Source organism: Bos mutus, chromosome 2, assembly GCF_027580195.1.
Source record: "Bos mutus isolate GX-2022 chromosome 2, NWIPB_WYAK_1.1, whole genome shotgun sequence".
Taxonomy (NCBI): domain Eukaryota; kingdom Metazoa; phylum Chordata; class Mammalia; order Artiodactyla; family Bovidae; genus Bos; species Bos mutus.
Window position 1 is genome coordinate 51,478,092 of NC_091618.1, and position 21,011 is coordinate 51,499,102.

General features: G+C 34.6%; 1 protein-coding gene across 10 annotated transcripts in view; it reads right to left on the minus strand.

Annotated features, from left to right (window-relative positions):
- SLC39A10 (solute carrier family 39 member 10) overlaps positions 1-21,011 on the minus strand; it is a 160,251-nt gene that overhangs the window by 18,843 nt on the left and 120,397 nt on the right. For all 10 annotated transcript variants that reach the window (XM_070388896.1, XM_070388884.1, XM_070388897.1 and 7 more), the window contains 4 exons: positions 16,983-18,007; positions 14,893-15,100; positions 5,496-5,665; positions 3,043-3,231 (listed from right to left, as the gene is read on the minus strand). In XM_070388896.1, coding sequence (XP_070244997.1) covers positions 3,043-3,231; positions 5,496-5,665; positions 14,893-15,100; positions 16,983-17,996 — 1,581 coding nt within the window. In that variant the 5' untranslated portion in view covers positions 17,997-18,007. The remainder of the gene's footprint in view (positions 1-3,042; positions 3,232-5,495; positions 5,666-14,892; positions 15,101-16,982; positions 18,008-21,011) is intronic.

Below are 21,011 nucleotides of genomic sequence, written 5' to 3' on the forward strand. Positions count from 1 at the left end.
CCAGACCAGAGGAGTTTGAGTGAGTCACTCAAGCTGACACCATGTGGAGCAAAAGAACTGTCCCACTGAATCCTGCCTATTTTGGGGGCTTGGGGTTGTTCTGCTTCATAGCAGTAGGTAATAGAAACTGAGGAAACAGAAAATGTTCAAAAGAAAGTAATATGGAGACACCCTAAAGAGAAGAAAAGAAACAGCAGTTTTAACATGAGATGAAGAAAAAAAAAAAGGAAGGAAAAGACAACAACAATACAAAAGTCAATGAGACAGATATAGAAAGTAAAACACCAGCTGGGAGTCTGTTTAACTGCTTTGTTTCTGACTGTCGATTTTCCTAAAAACTTGCCAAGTGACTACCCACAAAGCCCCAACTTGCTGAAACTAGTCAGCATCTGGTATGTTACTTGTGTTCTGAAAGCTTCCTTCCAATAGTTGATTCATCTACACAGAACAACAAATGTCTGTTCTACTCAAGTATCATTAATTGCCTTTCTTAAAAAACACTATATACTTTTTCATCTTAGGTTACTTATTGTCCTATTTATTATAAAGGAGGTGAACTGATTTATCTACCTAGACTCTCTGGTATACTTGAAGAATTCCTTACTATTACATTTAGAATGCCACATAGATTTTTACTTCCCACAATTTCAAATTTATAAAAAATTGCCATGTTTTGACAATTCTCTTCTCATCCATCAGTTTGCTTTATAAAAATGTGTTCAATTTTGTCAGTAAGTCTAGGTTCAAAACGCGTTCAAGATTAAATTATAAAAATTTATTTACTTTGAACTTCTCTTAAAGGACTACATTTCATGGTTCACGTATTGCTGAAGCCTGGCTTGGAGAATTTTAAGCATTACTTTACTAGCATGTGAGATGAGTGCAGTTGTGCAGTAGTTTGAACATTCTTTGGTGTTGCCTTTGGGATTGGAATGAACATTGACCTTTTCCAGTCTGTGGCCACTGCTGAGTTTTCCAAATTTGCTGGCATATTGAGTGCAGCACTTTCACAGCATCATCTTTTAGGATTTGAAATAGCTCAGCTGGAATTCCATCACCTGCACTAGCTTTGTTCCTAGTGATGCTTCCTAATGCCCATTTGACTTCACATTCCAGGATGTCTGGCTCTAGGTGAGTGATCATACCATCGTGGTTATCTGAGTCATTAAGATCTCTTTGTATAGTTCTTCTGTATATTCTTGCTACCTCTTCTTAATATCTTCTGCTTCTGTCAGGTCCATACCATCTCTGTCCTTTATTGTGCTCATCTTTGCATGAAATGTTCCCTTGGTGTCTCTAATTTTCTTGAAGAGATCTCTAGTCTTTCCCATTCTATTGTTTTCCTGTTTCTTTGCATCAATGTTAGTACACACAATCGAAGAAAATTAGAGCCTCACAGTAAATCCAAAACTTTTTTATAACCTTGCAATTTGTATTGTGTTCTAAATTTGTTATTTACAGAGAGGGACTTTAAATTGTTTATCAACTTCTTCTGGATTCTCTCATTTAAATAATTATCTTAATCACATTCTCTTCCCCATGTCATGACTCAAGACCTCTTCAACTTTCCTCTAAATATCCTGCAGTAATCTCTGATTCATTTCCTTCCAGTCAATTTTACCTTGGCATCCCTCCCACCATTGTCAATTCTTCACCTATCCACATGGCCTTTCACATGGCCCTTCACAAGCCAAAGGCTGTTAGATCTTTTCACTTTTCTCTAAGTTGATCCTTCCCAGGTCCTTTGACCATTCCTGAGATAACACTTCACTGAATGCACCATCTTGATCAAATCTCCTCTAGAAGCAATTAAATACAATGCCCTGACTAAAATATGGCCATTAAAATTAAATACACTACTTGGAATATAATATGAAAATACAGATGAGAAGTAGAATTTATTTCCCTATGCATTTAGTTAACAACTGGAAATCATGATGCATGAGTCAAAGTTTCAGAGCTAGTTTGTGGCTAAACAAGAAACAGAATCACTTTTCCTGAATCCCAGTTCAGAGTTCTGTTCTAAGCCATATGTCCCAAGAGGATATATACAAAACACATACATACACAAACAAGAATATATCTGTAAAAAAACAGCATTAAAGTTCTATTATAAGAGTGGACTGTATATATTATGATGACAATGACTATCCACTGTTCTTGAAGATTTTTTTTTTTTAATATTTGTAGCTAACTAAGAAAATGTAAAAATTTTCTAACTTGTTACTTTGTGAAGCTTTCTAAAAATGTCCTCTAGGATTTACTTAAACAAAATATACTGAAAACAATTAGCATCAATATCACAATCATTTTAATGAGATGTATTCAAGAACAGCCTTAGAGACAGATGTGAATAGGAAGTGTGTAAATCATAGTGAATGACAGTATCTTATTTTCTTGTGGGAAAAATTCTTTTAGATATTTGTCTTATTCTAGTAAATGTGACCCAAAAGACAGTTCATGACAAACAGGGCATTTAATCAATAGTCGAAGTACCATCTCCGAAGTGTTTTGTTACTTTAAATGAACCACCAAATCCTTAATTTCATTAATATTTTCTTCCTACAAAGCCCTCTGAATCTAAATTCTTTTTACCTTTAGTACTTACTTACACTACTGGCAAGGTATTTCTGGTATAGAAATTTGTTGTGTGAAAACATTTTCATTAAAAGATATGTCAGTGAAAGCCTCTAAAACTTGAAAATATTACCTATGAAGACCAATTAGACTTGCTTCTATTTATATATTTTTGCATTTTTAGTAACCATAAATTGGTCAGTATTTTTCCAAACTATTTAAGTTAACTAGATAAGAAGCAACACAAAATTAACTGAAACTGGACTCCTATAGCTTGATTGTAAATGCTAAAACAAATGTAATGACAAAAAAAACTGGCAAAGATCAGTTTTTCCTCTGAAGACAGTTTATTCAATGATATTTAATACATACCAACACCATGATTAAGAAAAAAACAAGGCCTTCCCAAAAATAAAGGTTTTTGAGTTCTACCTTTCGGAAAACAAATAATTAAAAAATACTTACCCTTTGCTGTTTGTAGTGCTTAAACATTCTAATGCAATGTTCAATGATAAATAATAAGTAAATGCCTCCTAGAGCAACAAGTCCTTTCAATACAGCATCATATTCTTCCAGAAACTTCTTAGATTCGTGTCCATGAGAATGTCCATGCCCATGTGCATGTTGATGACTGTGATCATGTCCACCCTGAGACTATTAATGAGAATAAGAAAAGCTTCTAAACCAGCAATTCAATGCTACTTTGCGAATATAATCTCCAGAAAAGAAAAAAATCCCCTGTTACATCACTTGAATATAAGTAGTCTTCCATTTAATTTTGTTATACTCAATGGCCTGGAAAGTACTACACTTCATGGTAACTCTAAAACAAAGACCAAAAATTTCAAACAGCTATCGGGGTTAAAATATTAATACATCCTATAGTAAGAATCAATCCAGGAGTAAGAACAGAGGGAATGATGGGTCCTTTGTAAACTGAAGTAAAACTAAAATAGACTAATTCACCAGCAGGTAACCATTTCTAACTCCCTATAATCTAACTTTCTCTTAAGCTAATTTTTATAATACTTTTCTTTTCTTAATTATTTCAAAGAAGTGATGAGATGTTATGTCTGCACATACTGTTGAACATGAGCAAAAGTATATACTTAAACATGCATTTAATTTTCTACATTTTAAATCTTTAGCAAAAATAAATGTGTGTACAGAAACAAAGCTCTTTTAAAACTGCAAAACATGTAAGTTCTATCATATTAATCTTAGAGAGTGTAAAAGAAAACTGGTCCTCAGTATTTTCCCTCTTTGTAACATTTATTTACATTCTTTCCTTATTTGCAAGTGGTCAACAGAAGAGGTTTCTAAACCTCTTAAAGAAGATAAGACCATTACAAAAGGTAATAGCATCATTTAATTAACACTTAAGAAAATAAGTTAAACAGCACTTAAACATTGTTTGCACTTCAACTGTTGGCCCAGTTCTGAAGCAGACTGTTGCTATGCTTGGTGGCTGGGGAGAAAGGGCAGGCAAGGGGTTAAAATAAATGGGAAAATAAGTTATATATAATGAATCAACAGCAAAAAAAAAAAATGCACATTCACAGTCTTAATATTAATTTTTTAAAAGGCAATGCCATACACTGTTCTAGACACTAGATCGGGAATTCTCAACCAGGAGTGCAGAAAGGAAGAACAGGTGTACACAACACACAAATAAAATACTGTCTTCCAAATACTCCAGAAGGGAAGAGATGAGAATATAAATGTTCAAATCTATAATTTTACATTCAGAAAAGAAAAAAGCTCTGTTGTTTTCATAATTTGAAGGACAGACAGTAATACTGGTTCAAACACTCTTAACTGGTGATAAACCTTTTAAAAGGTTGATAAGCAAGGAAACAGGAGTGTGATGCATGTGCCTGTACAAGTGCTCAGTCATGTCTGACTCTTAGCCCACCAGGCTCGTCTGTCCATGGGATTTTTCAGGCAAGAATACTGGAGTGAGTTGCCATTTCCTCCTCCAGGGGATCTTCCCTACCCAGGGGTGGAACCTGCGTCTCTTGCGTCTTCTGCATTGGCAGGTGGATTCTTTACCACTGCACCGGCTCAGAAACCCAGGAGTGTGGACTTATGATCATATCATTAGAAGTGTTCCCAAATGGAAGAACACAAGTGGTACACCAGGTGAAAAGATAAACGGCCCCATGAGTAAAGAGCTTAAACATCTAAAATCATTAACTGGAGATGTCTGCCTATTCCTGCTCAAATAAAGATGCCTGTGGAGCACTGGTTATGTGTACAATCATTAAAAAATACCATATGAAGAGTGAAGGGAAGTCACTTAGTCATGTCTGACTCTTTGCAACCCCATGGACTGTAGCCTACCAGGCTCCTTGGTCCATGGGATTTTCTAGGCAAGAGTACTGGAGTGGGTTGCCATTGCCTTCTCTAGGGGATTTTCCCGACCCAGGGATCGAACCTGGGTCTCCCACATTGTAGGCAGACGCTTTACCGTCTGAGCTACCAGGGAAGCCCTTTATAAAATACTATATACATTTCTTCTAATGGCTTTCTTGAGAAACCACAAAAATAAAACACTCACTGATCACTAAATATTCACTTTCAGAACTAATAGAGCATTTTTAAAACTTCAGCTTCACTAAGGTGTAAGTGACATATGTAATTGTAAGAGAGTGAAAATGTGCATTGTGATGATACAATATGTATATGTTGTAACAAGTAAAGATAAAACTGACACTATCAGTTTTTGCTACTTTAAAATCTAATAAATTCAATTTTAAAAATACTACTTAATTTAAAACTGTACAAATGAAAAAATACTTCATCCTATAAGCAATAAAACAACAGAAATGTTAGATTAGTATGCTACAGCTTGCTAATAAAGGACCCTTTTAGCTGAAATACTTTTACTTCTTAAAAAGATTTAAAAGGTTTCTTACATGGGGCAGTAGATGAAGAAGGGCGTCTCCACTCATTGTTCCTACAGCTAGTGCAACAAGGAATGTAAGAAGGAATTTGAAGCATCCTTGGTTAATGATGGGAACCAAGATCACGCCTAGCAAGGAAAGCAGGCTAATGACAGTGATAGAAATGATACCACAAATCCACGCTGTAGGAAGAAAGTAATGATCAATATTAGTATGCCATTATAAACAAAAAAGCTCCAAAGAATAAACATAAGATAAATGAGTCATGGAAGACTGATTATCCTACCCAGACTATGTTTTTTAAGAAACTTTGTATTTTGGCACTACTGTGTTTAAAAACAAAACAACTATATTCAAGGTGGTTACCTTGAATACTTAAAAAAAGAATTAAACTCAGACCAAGTTAGAAATAGTATTTTCAGTGGTCCACCTTATTAGAAACAGGGGCTTAAAATGACTTAAGGCTGTGGTTCACTTACACTATTTAGATTTAAATAAAGTTTTGCTAATGTCTAAAGGCACAGTCATAGCAATAAAACTGTTTACTTAGAGACTCTAATTATAAAACTCTCCTGTGAGCATTAAAGAATCTAAGCATCCAACACACTATAATCTATGGAAATCTTTCTAATACAAAGTCTAAGAAACTTTTAAATATCAGCTCCAAATAGAAATATACTCAGGTAAGACCAAAAAAAGCCTTATTACTGGTTGCTTTATTGTATTCCTTATTTTTACAAAGGATAATTCAGTCCTGTTTTCCTTGGTATCATCTGTCTTCCATACCCAGTTACAAATTCCCTTTCCCCCAATTTAATTTTCTGTACAATTTACTACTTTTAAAATTTCACTATATAGTTTTAACTGGATCAGAACACAGGAGAAATGTTTTCATATGACTTGTAAGAAACAGGTGGAATTTTGTGCACATTTCTTTTTCTAGGCTATTCATAAGTAGGTATCACAAATTAATGCCAGTGGTTCAAGGAGTGAGGCATTTTCATTTAAAATGAGAGATTACTTTTTTTAATGGCCTAAACAAATGTGTTAAACTTTAATACTTACAGCAAATTTCACTGAAGAGTGATAATTTTGAAAAGGTTTAATCTAAAATGATATTTTCCTAATCAAACCTAATAGGACTATAAATCTGCTGAAAGATTTTATGTTAAGTCTTATGATAAATGAACAAAGGAAAAATGCATTTCTTTATCAAGATAACTTAAAATTTTGAAAGACAAACAGAAATAAAGATAGATTAAAAAAAAAACTTTAATTGACCTGCTAAATGCTAAACTATCAATAAAACTGTGTTTATTCACTGGACATTTTAGTCACACTATCCAATAACCTTAACACTACAGCTAGTGTTCTCGTTAGCTAAATTAGTTCTGAATAAAACAATAGGTCATCTGTTATTAATGGAAGTACTGTGATTTATGCTAAATGTAACAGATAATTACTATGATATAAACACTGGGAAGCTAAAGGGTCAAAAAAGATTGAAACACAGCCAGAGACTGAATACACTGGCTTCTATCCTTCTTAAGGATTTGGGGGCAATAAAGGAACAGAAATTCAATTCTCAAAGAATCAAGGTCAGGGAAAGATTCATTATAAAGGCAACATCCTGGTTAGTGGATCCAAAAAATAAGGAGATTTCTCCCAACTATGGTTGGGACTACCAGGCACAGGGAACTGGAGTTAAACAAACAAAAAATAACCTGTTGTATAAAGAAAAATATAAGGTCAAACAAGTTTAAAGACTGACTTCGTAATGATGACCAAGTTAAGTTACTTTATTTGTGTGTGCCCCATGTAAAGATTGGAAGGATCAAATCAATGGGTGGGAGAGCCTGGTTGGAGAAAAGAGACTAAGTATACATGAAGTCAAGGAAACAATAAAGTTACTGGTCAACTAAACCAAAAAAGGTTTGTCAAAACTACTGCAACTCTCTAGCTCCAATCAAACTACTGGCGGGAAAATAATTAAAAAGGGAGAGAACAAAAGATACAATAACTAAAAGGGAAACACCAAGGCTAATAATGAAAACATTAAACCTGAAGATAAAATGTCTTACATATTAATATACAACTCTCCCTTCCCAAATATATTTTTCCTTAGTTTGTCTATAATCCAATTTAGAGGCAATATATCTCAAGAGCCAATCTAAAAGATACTTTAATCAAGAAATTAAAGAAAAAGAGCACAGAATAAAGAGTCTATGAAGCCATAAACATTTTAAAATGTTCTATGATGATTTACAATCTCAAGTGACTTTTGGTCAATTAGTCAAAACTCAAGTTACCAAATAAATCAAAATCGAATTCGGTGAAAATCAATCGCCAGTATGCTAACAGGTGAGCTAAATACATTGTAGTGTAAGTGGTTCAGTTGTGTCTGACTCTGAGACCCCATGAACTGTATGTAGCCTGTGAGGCTCCTCTGTCAATGGAACTCTCGAGACAAGAATACTGGAGTGGGTTGCCGTGTCTTCCTCCAGGGGACGTCCCAACACAGGGATCAAACCCAGGTCTCTTGCGTTGCAGGCAGATTCTTTACTGTCTGAATCACCAGGGAAGACCAAATACATTATAACTGAAGACCAATCACTGGCTGATTGATACACATATAAATTAGACAAGTGTTTACACATGTAATTAAAGGAGAGTCTGTGTTAAAGGGTAAACAAGTTCATGTGTGCACAAATGGGTATATGTCACATATTACACACTCCCAGGTACAATTTCTCACTGATCAGTGCTGATAATTATATCTCCTTCTCATCCACCTTAGAAAGCAAATCTGTAAACTAAAAGAGATGTCTGAAAGAGAGCAGCTCATTTAATGATTAGAAAATCACTGGTATTTGTGCTGACATCTGAAACTCAGAGAATACAAGAAAACATAATCCCTCAAAAGCAAAAGCATTACATGAATCAATCCCAGGTCACAGCATTGCCCAACTTCCAAGATGAAACTCAGATACATGCATGCCTGTATTCATTAGAGGATTATTCACAATAGGCAAGCATACATTGATGAATGAATGAACTAACAAAATGTGGTGTATATATGCCATGGAGTATTACTCAACCATAAAAAGGAATGAAGTTCTGATACATGCTATAACATAGATGAACCTTAAAAACATTATACTGAGGGCTTCTCTGGTGGCTCAATGGTTAAGAGTCTGCCTGCTAATGCAGGAGATGCGGGGTTCATCCTAGATCCAGAAGGATCCCACATGCCACAGAACAACTAAGCCTGTGCACCACAATTATAGAGCCTGTACTCCAGAGACCAGAAGCCAAAACTACTGAGCCCAAGCGCCACAGCTACTGAAGCCCGAGTGTCCTAGAGTCTGTGCTCCACAAGAGAAGCTACCGCAATGAGAAGCCTATGCACCGCAACTAGAGAGTAGCTTCCACTCGCCACAGCTAAAAAAAGCTTGAACAGCAGTGAAGATCCAGCAAAGCCAAAATAAATAAATAAATTTATAAAAACAAAAATAAAACTAAACAATTTCCTACATTAGGAAAAGAACCACTATGTTAAGTATTTCACAATAAAGCAGACAAAAAGACAAACATTGTATAATTCCACTTAAATGAACTCTCTAGAACAGTCGAATTCAGAGACAAAAGATTAGAGGTTACCGGGGGCTGAGGTTAAGAGGGAAATGAATTATTGCTTAATGATTACATAGCTTTTATCTGAAGTGAAAGTTGCTCAGTTATGTCCAACTCTTTCCAACCCCATGAACTATACAGTCCATGGAATTCTTCAGGCCAGAATACTGGAGTGGGTAAGCCATTCTCTTCTCCAGGGGATCTTACCAACCCAGGGATTGAACCCAAGTCTCCCACATTGAAGGCATATTCTTTACCAGCTGAGCCACCAGGGAAGCCCAGCTTCTATCTGGGGTGGTGGTTAAAACAAAAAGTTACAAAAATAGTGTGATGGTTGCACAACATTGTGAGTGTAACAAATGCACAATGGTTAAGACAGCAAATTTGATGTTATATATATTTTAGCATAATAAAATAGTTAAATAGCTAAAATGGCAAAGTCAAAACTAAACCCAAAGTCCCCTCTTAATCCATTGTTATTTCCAGTAAATCATACGATTTTCAGAGAATTCTTGGCCAAGTAACTCATTTATCACTTTTGTCTCTCTCGGAGTAGCTTTATATAAAAGGGAAGACAGCTTCATATAAAAGGATTTACATGAAAAATAAGTATAATTAAACATGAAAATAAGAAGAAATACTAACTTTATTAATCCATATGGCAATCACTCTTTCAAAATTTGAGCTAATTAGGACAGAGGAAGAGGGACACAAGATTACTACCAAACTTGTAGCTATACAAGATTTTCAGAATATATGCCATTGAAAATACATGTAAGCGTAAAGCTAATTAATTTCACATATCTACTACTTATTTTTGCCAGTGCCAAGAAATAAAAGCTAGAGCCAAATTTCCTATTTCAGATAATTCAGAAATTTTTTAGTTATTTTCTATAGATTACAACTATTCCACCACAACTGTTTCATTAGCAAAACAGCCCTATTATCCCGTAAATTTACGTTATCATACGTGTTTTCTTATGCTGATTTCTTGTTAATTTTAAATAATAATTTTAGCTTCCTAGCACAAAACTTTAAGGAATAGTGATTCTCCTAACAAGTTATAAGAAAATTACTATTTCTTTGACCTATGAGTAATAAAAGTTGTTTTGAATTTACTGTCCTTGAAATACTTTCCCACGCTATTTAAGTACATACATATTTCCACAATTAATAACATATACATTTAAAGTTCAAATATCATAATTTCCTAGATGTAAAAAAAGCCAATAAAATTGTTTTGATTTCCAACCAAATTATGTCTTTTTTAAGTCACAATTTGTTTGGTATAAAGCCAAAAGAAACCCAAAATAACAATAAATGATAAACAATGAAAGGAATTTTTGTAAAATTTATACCAACCTAACACTATGCAAACTATTAAGTACAACTAGCAAATGTTTTCTTTATTTGTACCCAGGATACCATATGCAATAAAAAACACTGAATGTCTGAAACAAGCTTCACTTATTCTGCAAATTAGGTTGCTTAAAACATTAAAGGTCTTCAAGCTTAGTTATTCACCAACTCCCTTTCTCATTATCTAGAGAGAAAATGCATTCTTTTAAAAAGAAGCGCTCATCTGCGGAAACTTTCTAATTAACTTGGTTCAAAGCATGTGCAAGATGGCAGTTTTCTACACTGTTTCAGCATTTTAATTGGTGGAAAATGCTTAGCAGCCTATTTACAACCTCCCCCACTCCTTGGTAATTAAGCTAGGGTCAACTCTATGACTAAATGAGCTAATCTTGAGAAACAAATGATTTCTAACATACACAGTATATAGCATATTTGGTTTACAGCAGTCTTTGAACAGTTAATGAGGTAGTAGCTGTGTCACTATGGGAGATTTATACAGAACAAGTTAACCTTCTTAAATGGTGCAGCAGTCATTAAAAATAATTACTAGCAGGGCATTCTAACAATTATTAACATCTATCAGGACATAATTAATTCAAGTTTCATTTCTGACAATGCTAATAACCACCTGCAAACAACTAATCAATATTCACTATTAGTAATGTACTTGTTTTCAAAGCAAGTACACTTTTCTCTAAGGCTTTTTAGATTGAATAAAGTGCAATTTTCAATATTACTATAGTTAAGCATCTGTCAACAGTTTTGTTAAAATATGTAGATTGTATCAATACTATGACATAGACAACTCTAAGTCATAACCCACAGCTAATGTGAAAATAAATAACCAGAGTTTTTTAAGAAACTGCACAAATAGAAAAGGCTATTAGTTTTAACTCTAGATGCCTCAATCTTTTCAGCCTCCATTTTTCCCCTGTAAAGAACAAATGAATTTTATTTTTAATTAAGATAAATAATCTTAGACCTAGCACATACTTTTATTCCTGCCAGTGAGAATTTATGAGTGCCTGAGAGAGCACTGGCTCTCAAGGTGTTTAGTTATCTACAAAGATCAATGAGCATGAAGCCAGAAAGGGGACATATGTTGTCTATCCAAAGATCATTAGTCAAGTCTAGTGTGTGGACTCACTTTCTCTGCCCTTTCAGATCTAATCAGACTGAACCCAGCTTGTCTACTAGAAGACTATTCTTAGATTTTTTTTTAATGACTAATCTACACTTAGAGTAATACTTACATCAATATTTACCTGTACCACTTTCCTGTCTACATCTGCTTTATCTGTCAAAACACTAAACTCTCCTTATCTCCCTGTCGCTTACATTCTAGCCAAGAACACTTAAGAGCCTTTTCAGCAGGAAGCAGTAGAGCATAGCACAGGGAAAGAGCACAGTGGTTACATTACAGGCTTTAGATGGAGAATACTCTAGTTTCTATCACAGCTCTGTTCTGTGATTTGGGCATGTTACTTAACTTCTCAAACCTCCTTTCCTCAGTAAAGAGAAGTAAAGAAAAATGTCTAGCTCATGGGAATAACAAATTAAACTCTTGTAAAAGTGGTGTTTAAAATAGCACATTGTAATAAGGCTCTAATAAATACAGGCTATTATGATTAATTTATCCATTCTGAGGTTATTATTTTCCTATTGCAAAGAAATTAACCAAGAATAGGTAGGAACCTAAGAGACTTAGTTATGTATTGAGAGCATCTCCTGTATGTGTAACTCTTTTAAGCATTAAGGAATGTCTCTGTCTCAAACGGAACTCTTATACTAGAATGCGATATTCATAAACATGTCTACCTTATTGCTCTACTGCTCTACACTATGAAAACTTTTAAAATGCTGCCCTTTCAGTCTTTTATCTATTTTATCAAAATTCTGTTTTTTTAAGCTCATATTCATACACATAAATTTAGTCACTTTAATTACTATTCAATTGGTACAGAATCTGCCTGTGATGCAGGAGACCCTAGTTCAATTCCTGGGTTGGGAAGATCTGCTGGAGAAGGGATAGGCTACCCACTCCAGTATTCCTGGGCTTCCCTGGTGGCTCAGCTGGTAAAGAATCTGCCTGCAATGTGGAAGACCTCAGTTTGATCCAAGGTTGGGAAGATCCCCTGGAAAAGGGAAAGGGTACCCACTCCAGTATTCTGGCCTGGAGAATTCCATGGACAGTCCATGGGGTTGCAAAGAGTCGGACATGACTGAGTGACTTTCATTTCATTTCAACTATATCTTAGGCATTTCAACCAGAAGTGCATTCAACATGATTTTGCACATATGAAGTTCATGAAATACTACTCATTCTTCTTGAGAACACTGTATTATCAACGTACACTAGGCTGACTTACAAGTGTTCTTTCTAGGTTAGAAACAAAAGCTTATAGACTAATATTAAGTAATTTATTCATTCAATCAATATATGAGTGTTTACTTTTTGTCCAAAGTATCTTTTATCTTAGGCACTAGTGATGCTCAGATGAAAGACCCAGTCACTTCCTTTAAGCAACTAAAGGCAAACAAAAAGATAACTAATCCAATTATTAAGATCCCTGAACTCTGTACCATGATGGCAATATCCACAGGGTGTCAAGGTAGGGGACTTAATTAAACCTAGTACAGTCAATTAAGTTATTCCAGGGAGACCAATCATTGAGGAATCACAGTGGTCAGCCAAGCAGAGACACTTACAAAGTAAAAATGCAGAGAAGAATCAAGGAAAACCAGCATAATCTATTATCATGGTTTGTTAAAATTAGAAGGAAGGGGAAGAAATGAATGGTGGGAAATAGAAATGTGATAGTAGGTAGACATGGATCATATTCTGAAAAGCATGATAAACTTTGAACATAGCATAATGCAGTATTTTAAAATAAATGAGGAAAACTATACCTAGCACATCACATCAAATCCACATCCTCATAGCTACTACTACTTACAATATTAAAAAATGTAAAGAAAAATACTAGAGATCTAATGAAAATGTTAAGTAGCATTAACAATATATGGCAAAAATCACAAAGGGGATATCAGAATTTCCTAAATGTGGAAAACAGCACAGTGATTAACCTCAGACTTAGCGGATTTTATCATTTATTAGGTCTGGGAACTGTGGGCAAGGTACTAACTTTTCTATACCTTACCTTACTTATTACCCATAAAAACAAGAATCATATAATAGCTTCCTCAAATAATTCAATTAGTATTAAAATTTAGTGAAGAAAAGTATGTAAAACACTTTGCACATATGAATACCAAAATGATTAAGCTTCCCAGAACTGAACTCTACCACTATCACTCACTAGTTTTAAGACCCTGGGAAATTTTTTAGGGTAACATTCTCTATTTCATATTACTGTTACAAGGAGTAAATGAACTGAGTATAGAACAGTGCCTACAATACATGTTTGTAAATAAATAAAAGTCCATGTATTAAATAAATACTGGCTATCACTAAAAAGAAAAATCTATGTCAGAGTGTCCAAATAAATCTAGCTTAAGTGCTAAGCATGATCTATGAGGGGAACAGAAACACAGGCAGGGAAAATTATGGAGTTATTTCAACAATTCAGTAAAGAACCAAGGAGGATATGAACTAAAGTTATGACAGAGTGGAGAGAACTGGAAAATACTTAAGACTCAACTGGACTCAACAACTGATTATACAAGTGAAAATAGGAAATGAAAACAGAAACCACAGATAGAGAAAAATCATCAAAGATTTTCAGATTTTATCAAAAGAATAAATTGGAATGACATTTGGGATTCAATAAGAGGTACAAATTCTTATGGAATAGAAGTTTCAGAAGGAGGTACCTGTAAACATCAAGGTGGAGCAATGTAGCCAACTGGATATGATGAAAAAGTACAAAGAAAGAAGTTTAAAAATAGTTTTGATTTTACCCATTTGGTTTTACTAAGTGCCCATGATGAAGTTCATGTGCCAATCACTGGCATTCTGAGACATTCCTAGAGTTTAACCACACTAGCTTCCCTTTTCATGTCTTTAAAAATTTTGTAATCTTGGCTTTTCACTAGAGCCCCTCATCTTGCTAAATATTAAGTAATTATAACATCATGTAACTTTAATTAATGGCCCCCTTATTAACATTTGCCCATAAAGAAGAATCTATTCATGAAAAACCTGCATTTCCTTTCCAATCTATTAGTTCTCTGTCCACAACAAAATGTTCCTATGTAATGCCAGAAGAGATGAGTAAACTGTATTATGCCTGTCTTCCTCCAATCTTTTCTAAACACAAATACTTAAAACATGATTAAAATATACTGAAAGACACAAAAATAAGGCAATCATTTGGAACTGCTTTCTGATTCCAACTATATTTTTTAAAAAAGTACAGAGACTCTTTTGAGGAGAAAGAACTTAAATCTTTCTTACCTGATGCCCCTATATTTGCCTTATCTTCAGGAACCTGATTTTTATCCTTATTTAAATCTTCAACTAAAAGTTTGTCAAAATGCTCAATACAAAGTCGGCTGTCAATCTGATATAACAAAGCAGGGCAAAGGTATGTAAATAGATCAGATGAGATTGGAGAGTTGGCACGATGACCATGGTATTTTAACAACTGAGTGACGTTCAAACACTGCAAGAAAATTGATAAAACAAATTAAGAGTACTTTAAGAAGATTAGGCAGAAAAAGTACTATATAGTAAAATATATTCTAAATATAATTTTAAAACAATCTGCAATATAAATATCTACTACAAAGAATGATTTTTAATAGGAATTTATGAGAGGAAAGAATTCAACCTGATTACCCCAAACTTTTTATGGATTTTAACCATTCTCCACTGCAACATATAAAAGACAATGACTTTCTGCCATTAATGATTTAGAACTATATTCCCAAGATCCTGAAGGAGTAAAGAAAAAAAATCACTTCCCTAGTCAAACTGCAATCATCAGTTGCTCGAGATTCTTATTTGGTGAAACTGTTAAATAGACTTAAGAGTACTTTAATAACTTTATATTAAAATATAAAAAGATACAGACATTTTTACTACCTAAGGTACCCCAGAAGAATATCGTATAGTGAAATTCTATCCCAGTGCTAAAACCGCAAGATTAAAAAATGCAGCTTTATACACTAGAACTTTTTAAGTACAAAGTATAAAAAAACTAAGAAGAAAACAAATAACAAAAAAATCTGGACCCATCACTATACAAATATCTACAACTAAGGGAATGGAGTATCTCTTTTCCACATATATGCACTCTGGTTGCATGCTTGCTTACTGTATCTATAATGTAAAAACACAAAATCAAAACATACAAATGATTTTTGTCATGTCAAGTCTTTACATGAGGTACTACTACCCTATCTAATGCATAGACCATTTCCAGAAAACTTGAAAAAATCCCCATTATGCATCAGGCCTATAAGGATACAAAATAATAAGATTGATGATCCAGACCCTGCAAGTAGAATCCAAAGAGTAAACACTAATGTTTAGTTATGATAATGTCTAGTTATTATCAACAAGAGACTCTAGGATATTACCCGTGGTAATAAATTAACAATTTCTTTAAAAGTACACTAAGATTTTAAAATTTGCTGAAAACCCAATATCTAGTGATTTGTCTAGTTAAGAAACAAAGATATTTACTTAGATGTAAAACACATTTCAGTAATAAGAGACCAAAACAAAGGTTGAGGTCATCTTCCACAATAGGTGCTGCTGCTTTTTATATATCTGAACAATAATAAATTCAACAGCTTTTCCTACACTTTAATGAGAGCTAAATATAAGAATAAGGGTATTGATACACTTTTAATGAAACAAAAATGTTTTTAAGGTGAATAGCTGTTTAAAAATCAAGAAGTAACAAATCAAATGTGAAAGTATTCAAAGGAGAACAAAAATTTAGAATAAGAGAACCATCCCATTGCTATTGGCATTTCTCATTATTATATCTTTTTGCATTCAGTGTTCATCTGTCAAAAGCATGAGAAAAGACTAATCTGAGCATGTAGGTCCTGTGGTAAAGTGACAGAGAAAACAAACCTACCACATGTGCAAAATACCTGACTTTGGAGCTAGATCAGTGACTAGAAATCACTCTGTAGTTAATTCAATAAGTTAATTATTTTGAAAGAGAAACTGTCTAAACAAAAAAAGGACTTCAATTTTCAAGCATCTAGAAACTGGTTAACAGTAACAACACATAAGCTAACTTGGAGAGTCAAAGCAAGTCTTAAGCAAGAGAGTAAAATAAGGAATAAAAGAAATATATTTCCTGACAACCTTTAAACATTTAGAATTGAAGGAACCCAAATGTGAAAACAAACAATGCAAGTAAAAATGCAGATAAAAATCTTTAATCTGATTTTTATCCCTTAATGTATTTTGTAACTGGAAACAAGTTTAAATACGGTTGTCTATTCCTCTGTTACTTTTCTTTTTACCTAAGAGTACTTCAGAATCATCTGAGAGTTACAGAGCAACTACCTTATTCTGCTTACCTCATGTTGACGATCATCTTCATTATGATCTTTGTGACTAGCAGCTGAATAAATTGCACTTTTTTTAACATGTGGTGCTTCTCGCTTTCTAGTATGTCGAAGTTCACCTTCAATATCAGGATCAAGATCTTGGTGTCCATGACCAGGATCATGACCATTATGTTCTGGAAGACGTACATGAGAATGACCTGGGTTATGTACACGATCAGGTTTGTGGACCCGATTATGTTCATACTGTTCACCCTGATCATGGTTAGAGGGAAAACCTGGTGTAATAACCCCAGAATTTTCATTACTTTTCTTCTCTTTTCTCTTCCTCTTTCCTTTTGGTAGCTTACTTTCAGATTGCTCCTGTGTTTTATTGGTCTCTGTTGAAGGTTCATGGCTAGGCTCCCCATGCTCACTGTGAGTAATGGAATCATTAGGAAAATGGCGAGTAGTGTTATGATCAAGGTGATGACGCAAACAGTGGTGATGACATAAGCGATGACTGTGGTCATGCATATGTTTATCATCAGATTTTACAGACACTTCAATTGTCTCTTTCTCTGGATCACACTTACGGTTTCTTTTTGCTGATACACTGGTCACAGTTTGATTTTCTGAATTTAAATGATTATGGGAATGCTGGTGGTTATGTGAGTGAAAATGCTTTCCCTCTTGAACTGCCAAAATATCTAAGTGAGAAACATGATCGTGGCCAAGATCCTCATGATTAATCTCAACTACTTTTATCTCTCCAAGGCCCAAGTTTGTTAAAAGTTTCTCCAGACCAAAAAAGGATAATCTTCCATTTTCACCATAACGGTCAAAAAGTTTTTCAATATAATATTTTTTTTCATTTTCAGCATCCAGCACTGAAAATTCGCTTGACTCCGATTCTGTCATTCCACGATGGTGTCTGTGATGCTCTTCAGAACCATGGTCATGTTCTTCATGGCAATGGTTGCAATGATGGAAAATAAATGTCAGCAAACAAATGAGGCAAAATTTTGTGTGCATATGTACCTTCATTTCTATTTTTCCTAAAGGGAAAGAAAAACAAACATTAGTTTATACTTATGCACATTAAAAATAAACACAGCTTTTCAGCAGTTGTCAATTTACTAGGTAAATGTTTTACCTCATTTCTTTCATGATTATGAATTATCCTTTCCTAATTCAATCCCCTATAAAAATAGCCCCTTTTAATTTATCAGAATATTGTATAGCCCTTCAAATTAATACAAGTTTGCTTAAAACACACTTGCAAGATTACTGACTCCCTTTTAAGCACAATACTTTATAGTCTATGTACATTTATACAGGAAATGTTGGCTTCCTTCCTATCTGGTCCTTTACAAAAAAGTTTATTGGTTTCTGTTCTTGAGATCCTGACCAGTACAATAATGCAGTAAGATGAAATACAACAAAAAATGTGTAAGAATCAGAAACGAAACTGTCATTATTCACAAATGGCAGGACTGGGTATGCAGAAAGTACAAAAGAAACTGTAAGAATTAATAAGTTAATTTAGTTCAATTGCTAGACCTAAGGACAATTAACTGTATTTCTCTACACCAGCAATAATTAGAATATGAAATTAGAAAGTTTATAATTCATAGCAGCAAATAGCTAGAAATAAATCTAACAAAAGATGTGTAAGACTTTTTCATAAAAAAAAGGATAACATATTACTGAGAGAAGTGAAGGACCTAAATAAATGGATGGCTTTATCATGTTCAAAATTGGATGTTATAGAGATCCAATGTAATGCCCAACTAAAATTCCAAAAGTTATTTTATGAAAATTGATGAGGTATTTTTTTAATTTTTATTTATTTTTTTTGGTTGCCCTAGATCTTCATAGCTGTGCATGGGCTTTCTCTAGTTGTGGAAAGCGGGCTACTCTCCAGTTGTGTGCATGCTTCTCATTGCAGTGGCTACTTGTGTTACAGAGCACAGGTTTGAGGGCACATGGGCTCAGTAGTTGCAGCCCTTTGGCTCCAGAGCACAGGCTCAATAGTGGTGCCACATGGGCTTAGCTGCTCTGTGGCATGTGGGATCTTCCCAGACCAGTATCAAACCCATATTTCCTGCATTGGCAGGCATATTCTTTACTACTGAGCCACCAGGGAAACACCTTGATGAGGTATTTTTAATGTTTATATGGAAACAGAAAGGGCCAATGAACAAGACACTCATCTACCAGTTGCTAAAGACAGTGTGGATATTTGGTGTAAGAACAAACAAATAATGTAGTATGAAAACAGAAAAATTCTCTTTTCCTTGGAGCTTAGTCAACTAGATATCCATACAGAAGAAGAAAACTTGACTCCTACCTCACACCATATGTAAACATCAATTATAGATGGATTGTAAATGTAAATCTAAAACAGTAAATTGTAGAGTAATAAAAGGGTCCAAAACTGTACTGCCCAATATAGTACGTTAAAAAAAAAACTAAGAAGCACCTTGGCCTCAGGCTTAGTTTGCTCTTAAGCAGACAAAACAAGTATTTTAAAATGTGTTTTATATGGTGATATCATTAGTTAACACAATGTAGCTTTTTACAAATATCCATAAATACTTTAAATTGGGTTATCATGTAATTATATTACGTACCTTTCAACAAGAACCCGTAAGCAGCAAGTTAATTTCACATAGTCCAAAACTTTAGCAGACTCTCATTGAATTGAGTGCTATTCATTATTTTTGGAAGTAGCCACATGCAGCTACTTAAATTTAAACTAACAAGTTAAATACAGGACTTCCTTGATGGTACGTTGGATAAGAATCCGTCTTCCAATGCAGGGGACAAGGATTCAATCTCTGGTCCAAGAGAATTCCCCATGCTGAGGAGAAACTAAGCCCATGCACCACCAACTACTCAGCCCATGTGATCTAGAACCCATGAGTCACAACTACTGAGCCCACATGCTGGAACTACTGAAGCCCATGCTTTTAGAGCCTGTGCTCCACAGCAAGAGAAGCCAAGACAATGAGAAGCCTGTGTACTGCAACTAGAGAGTAGCCCCTGCTCTCTGCAACTACAGAAAAGTCCAAGCACAGCAATTAAGACTCAGTGCAACCAAAAATAAAAATTAATTAACTTTAAATAAACAGCTTCTTGGGAGATCCCTGGCAGTCCAGTGGTTACAACTCGGTGCATTTGCTGCAGTGGCCGATGTTCAATCCCTGGTTGGGGTATTAAGAACCCATAAATCACATGGCACAGCCCCAAAAAATAAATAAAATAAAATCTGCTTCTCAGTCATGAAAGTACATTTTAAATATTCAACACTAGTACATGGCTCATGGCTTTCACACTAAACAGGGTAAACACAAATCATGTCCATCATCACAGAAAGTTCTCCTAGAGAACATATTTCCAGAATATGGAAGTAAGTGAGTCATTCAAGCAATTTTAAAGTTCTCTAGAATAAACAGATCAAAGTCATTTTCATCCTGTATTTTATTTAACACACTATATCTTAAGATATTATCATTTCAACATGCAACCAAAATTAATGAAATTTATAACATTTTTTAATACTATGCCTTTGAAATCTGGCATTTATTTTATACGTCAGTTCAGTCGCTCAGTTGTGTCCAACTCTTTGAGACCCGATGGACTGCAGCACACCAGGCCTTCCTGGGTAGCCATCACCAACTCCTGGAGCTTGCTCAAACTCATGTCCATCAAGGTGGTGATGCCATCCAACCATCTCATCCTCTGTCATCACCTTCTCTTCCTGCCTTCAATCTTTCCCAGCCATCAGGGTCTTTTATAATGAGTCGGTTCTTCCCATCAGGGAAGAGAGTATTGGAGTTTCAGCTTAAGCATCAGTTCTTCCAATGAATATTCAGGACTGATGTCCTTGAGGACTGACTGGTTTGATCTCCTTGCAGTCCAAGAGACTCTCAAGAGTCATCACCACCACCACGGATGAAAAGCATCAATTCTTCAGCGCTCAGCTTTGTTTATAGTCCAACTCTCACATCCATACACGACTACTGGAAAAACCATAGTTTTAATTAGACAGACCTT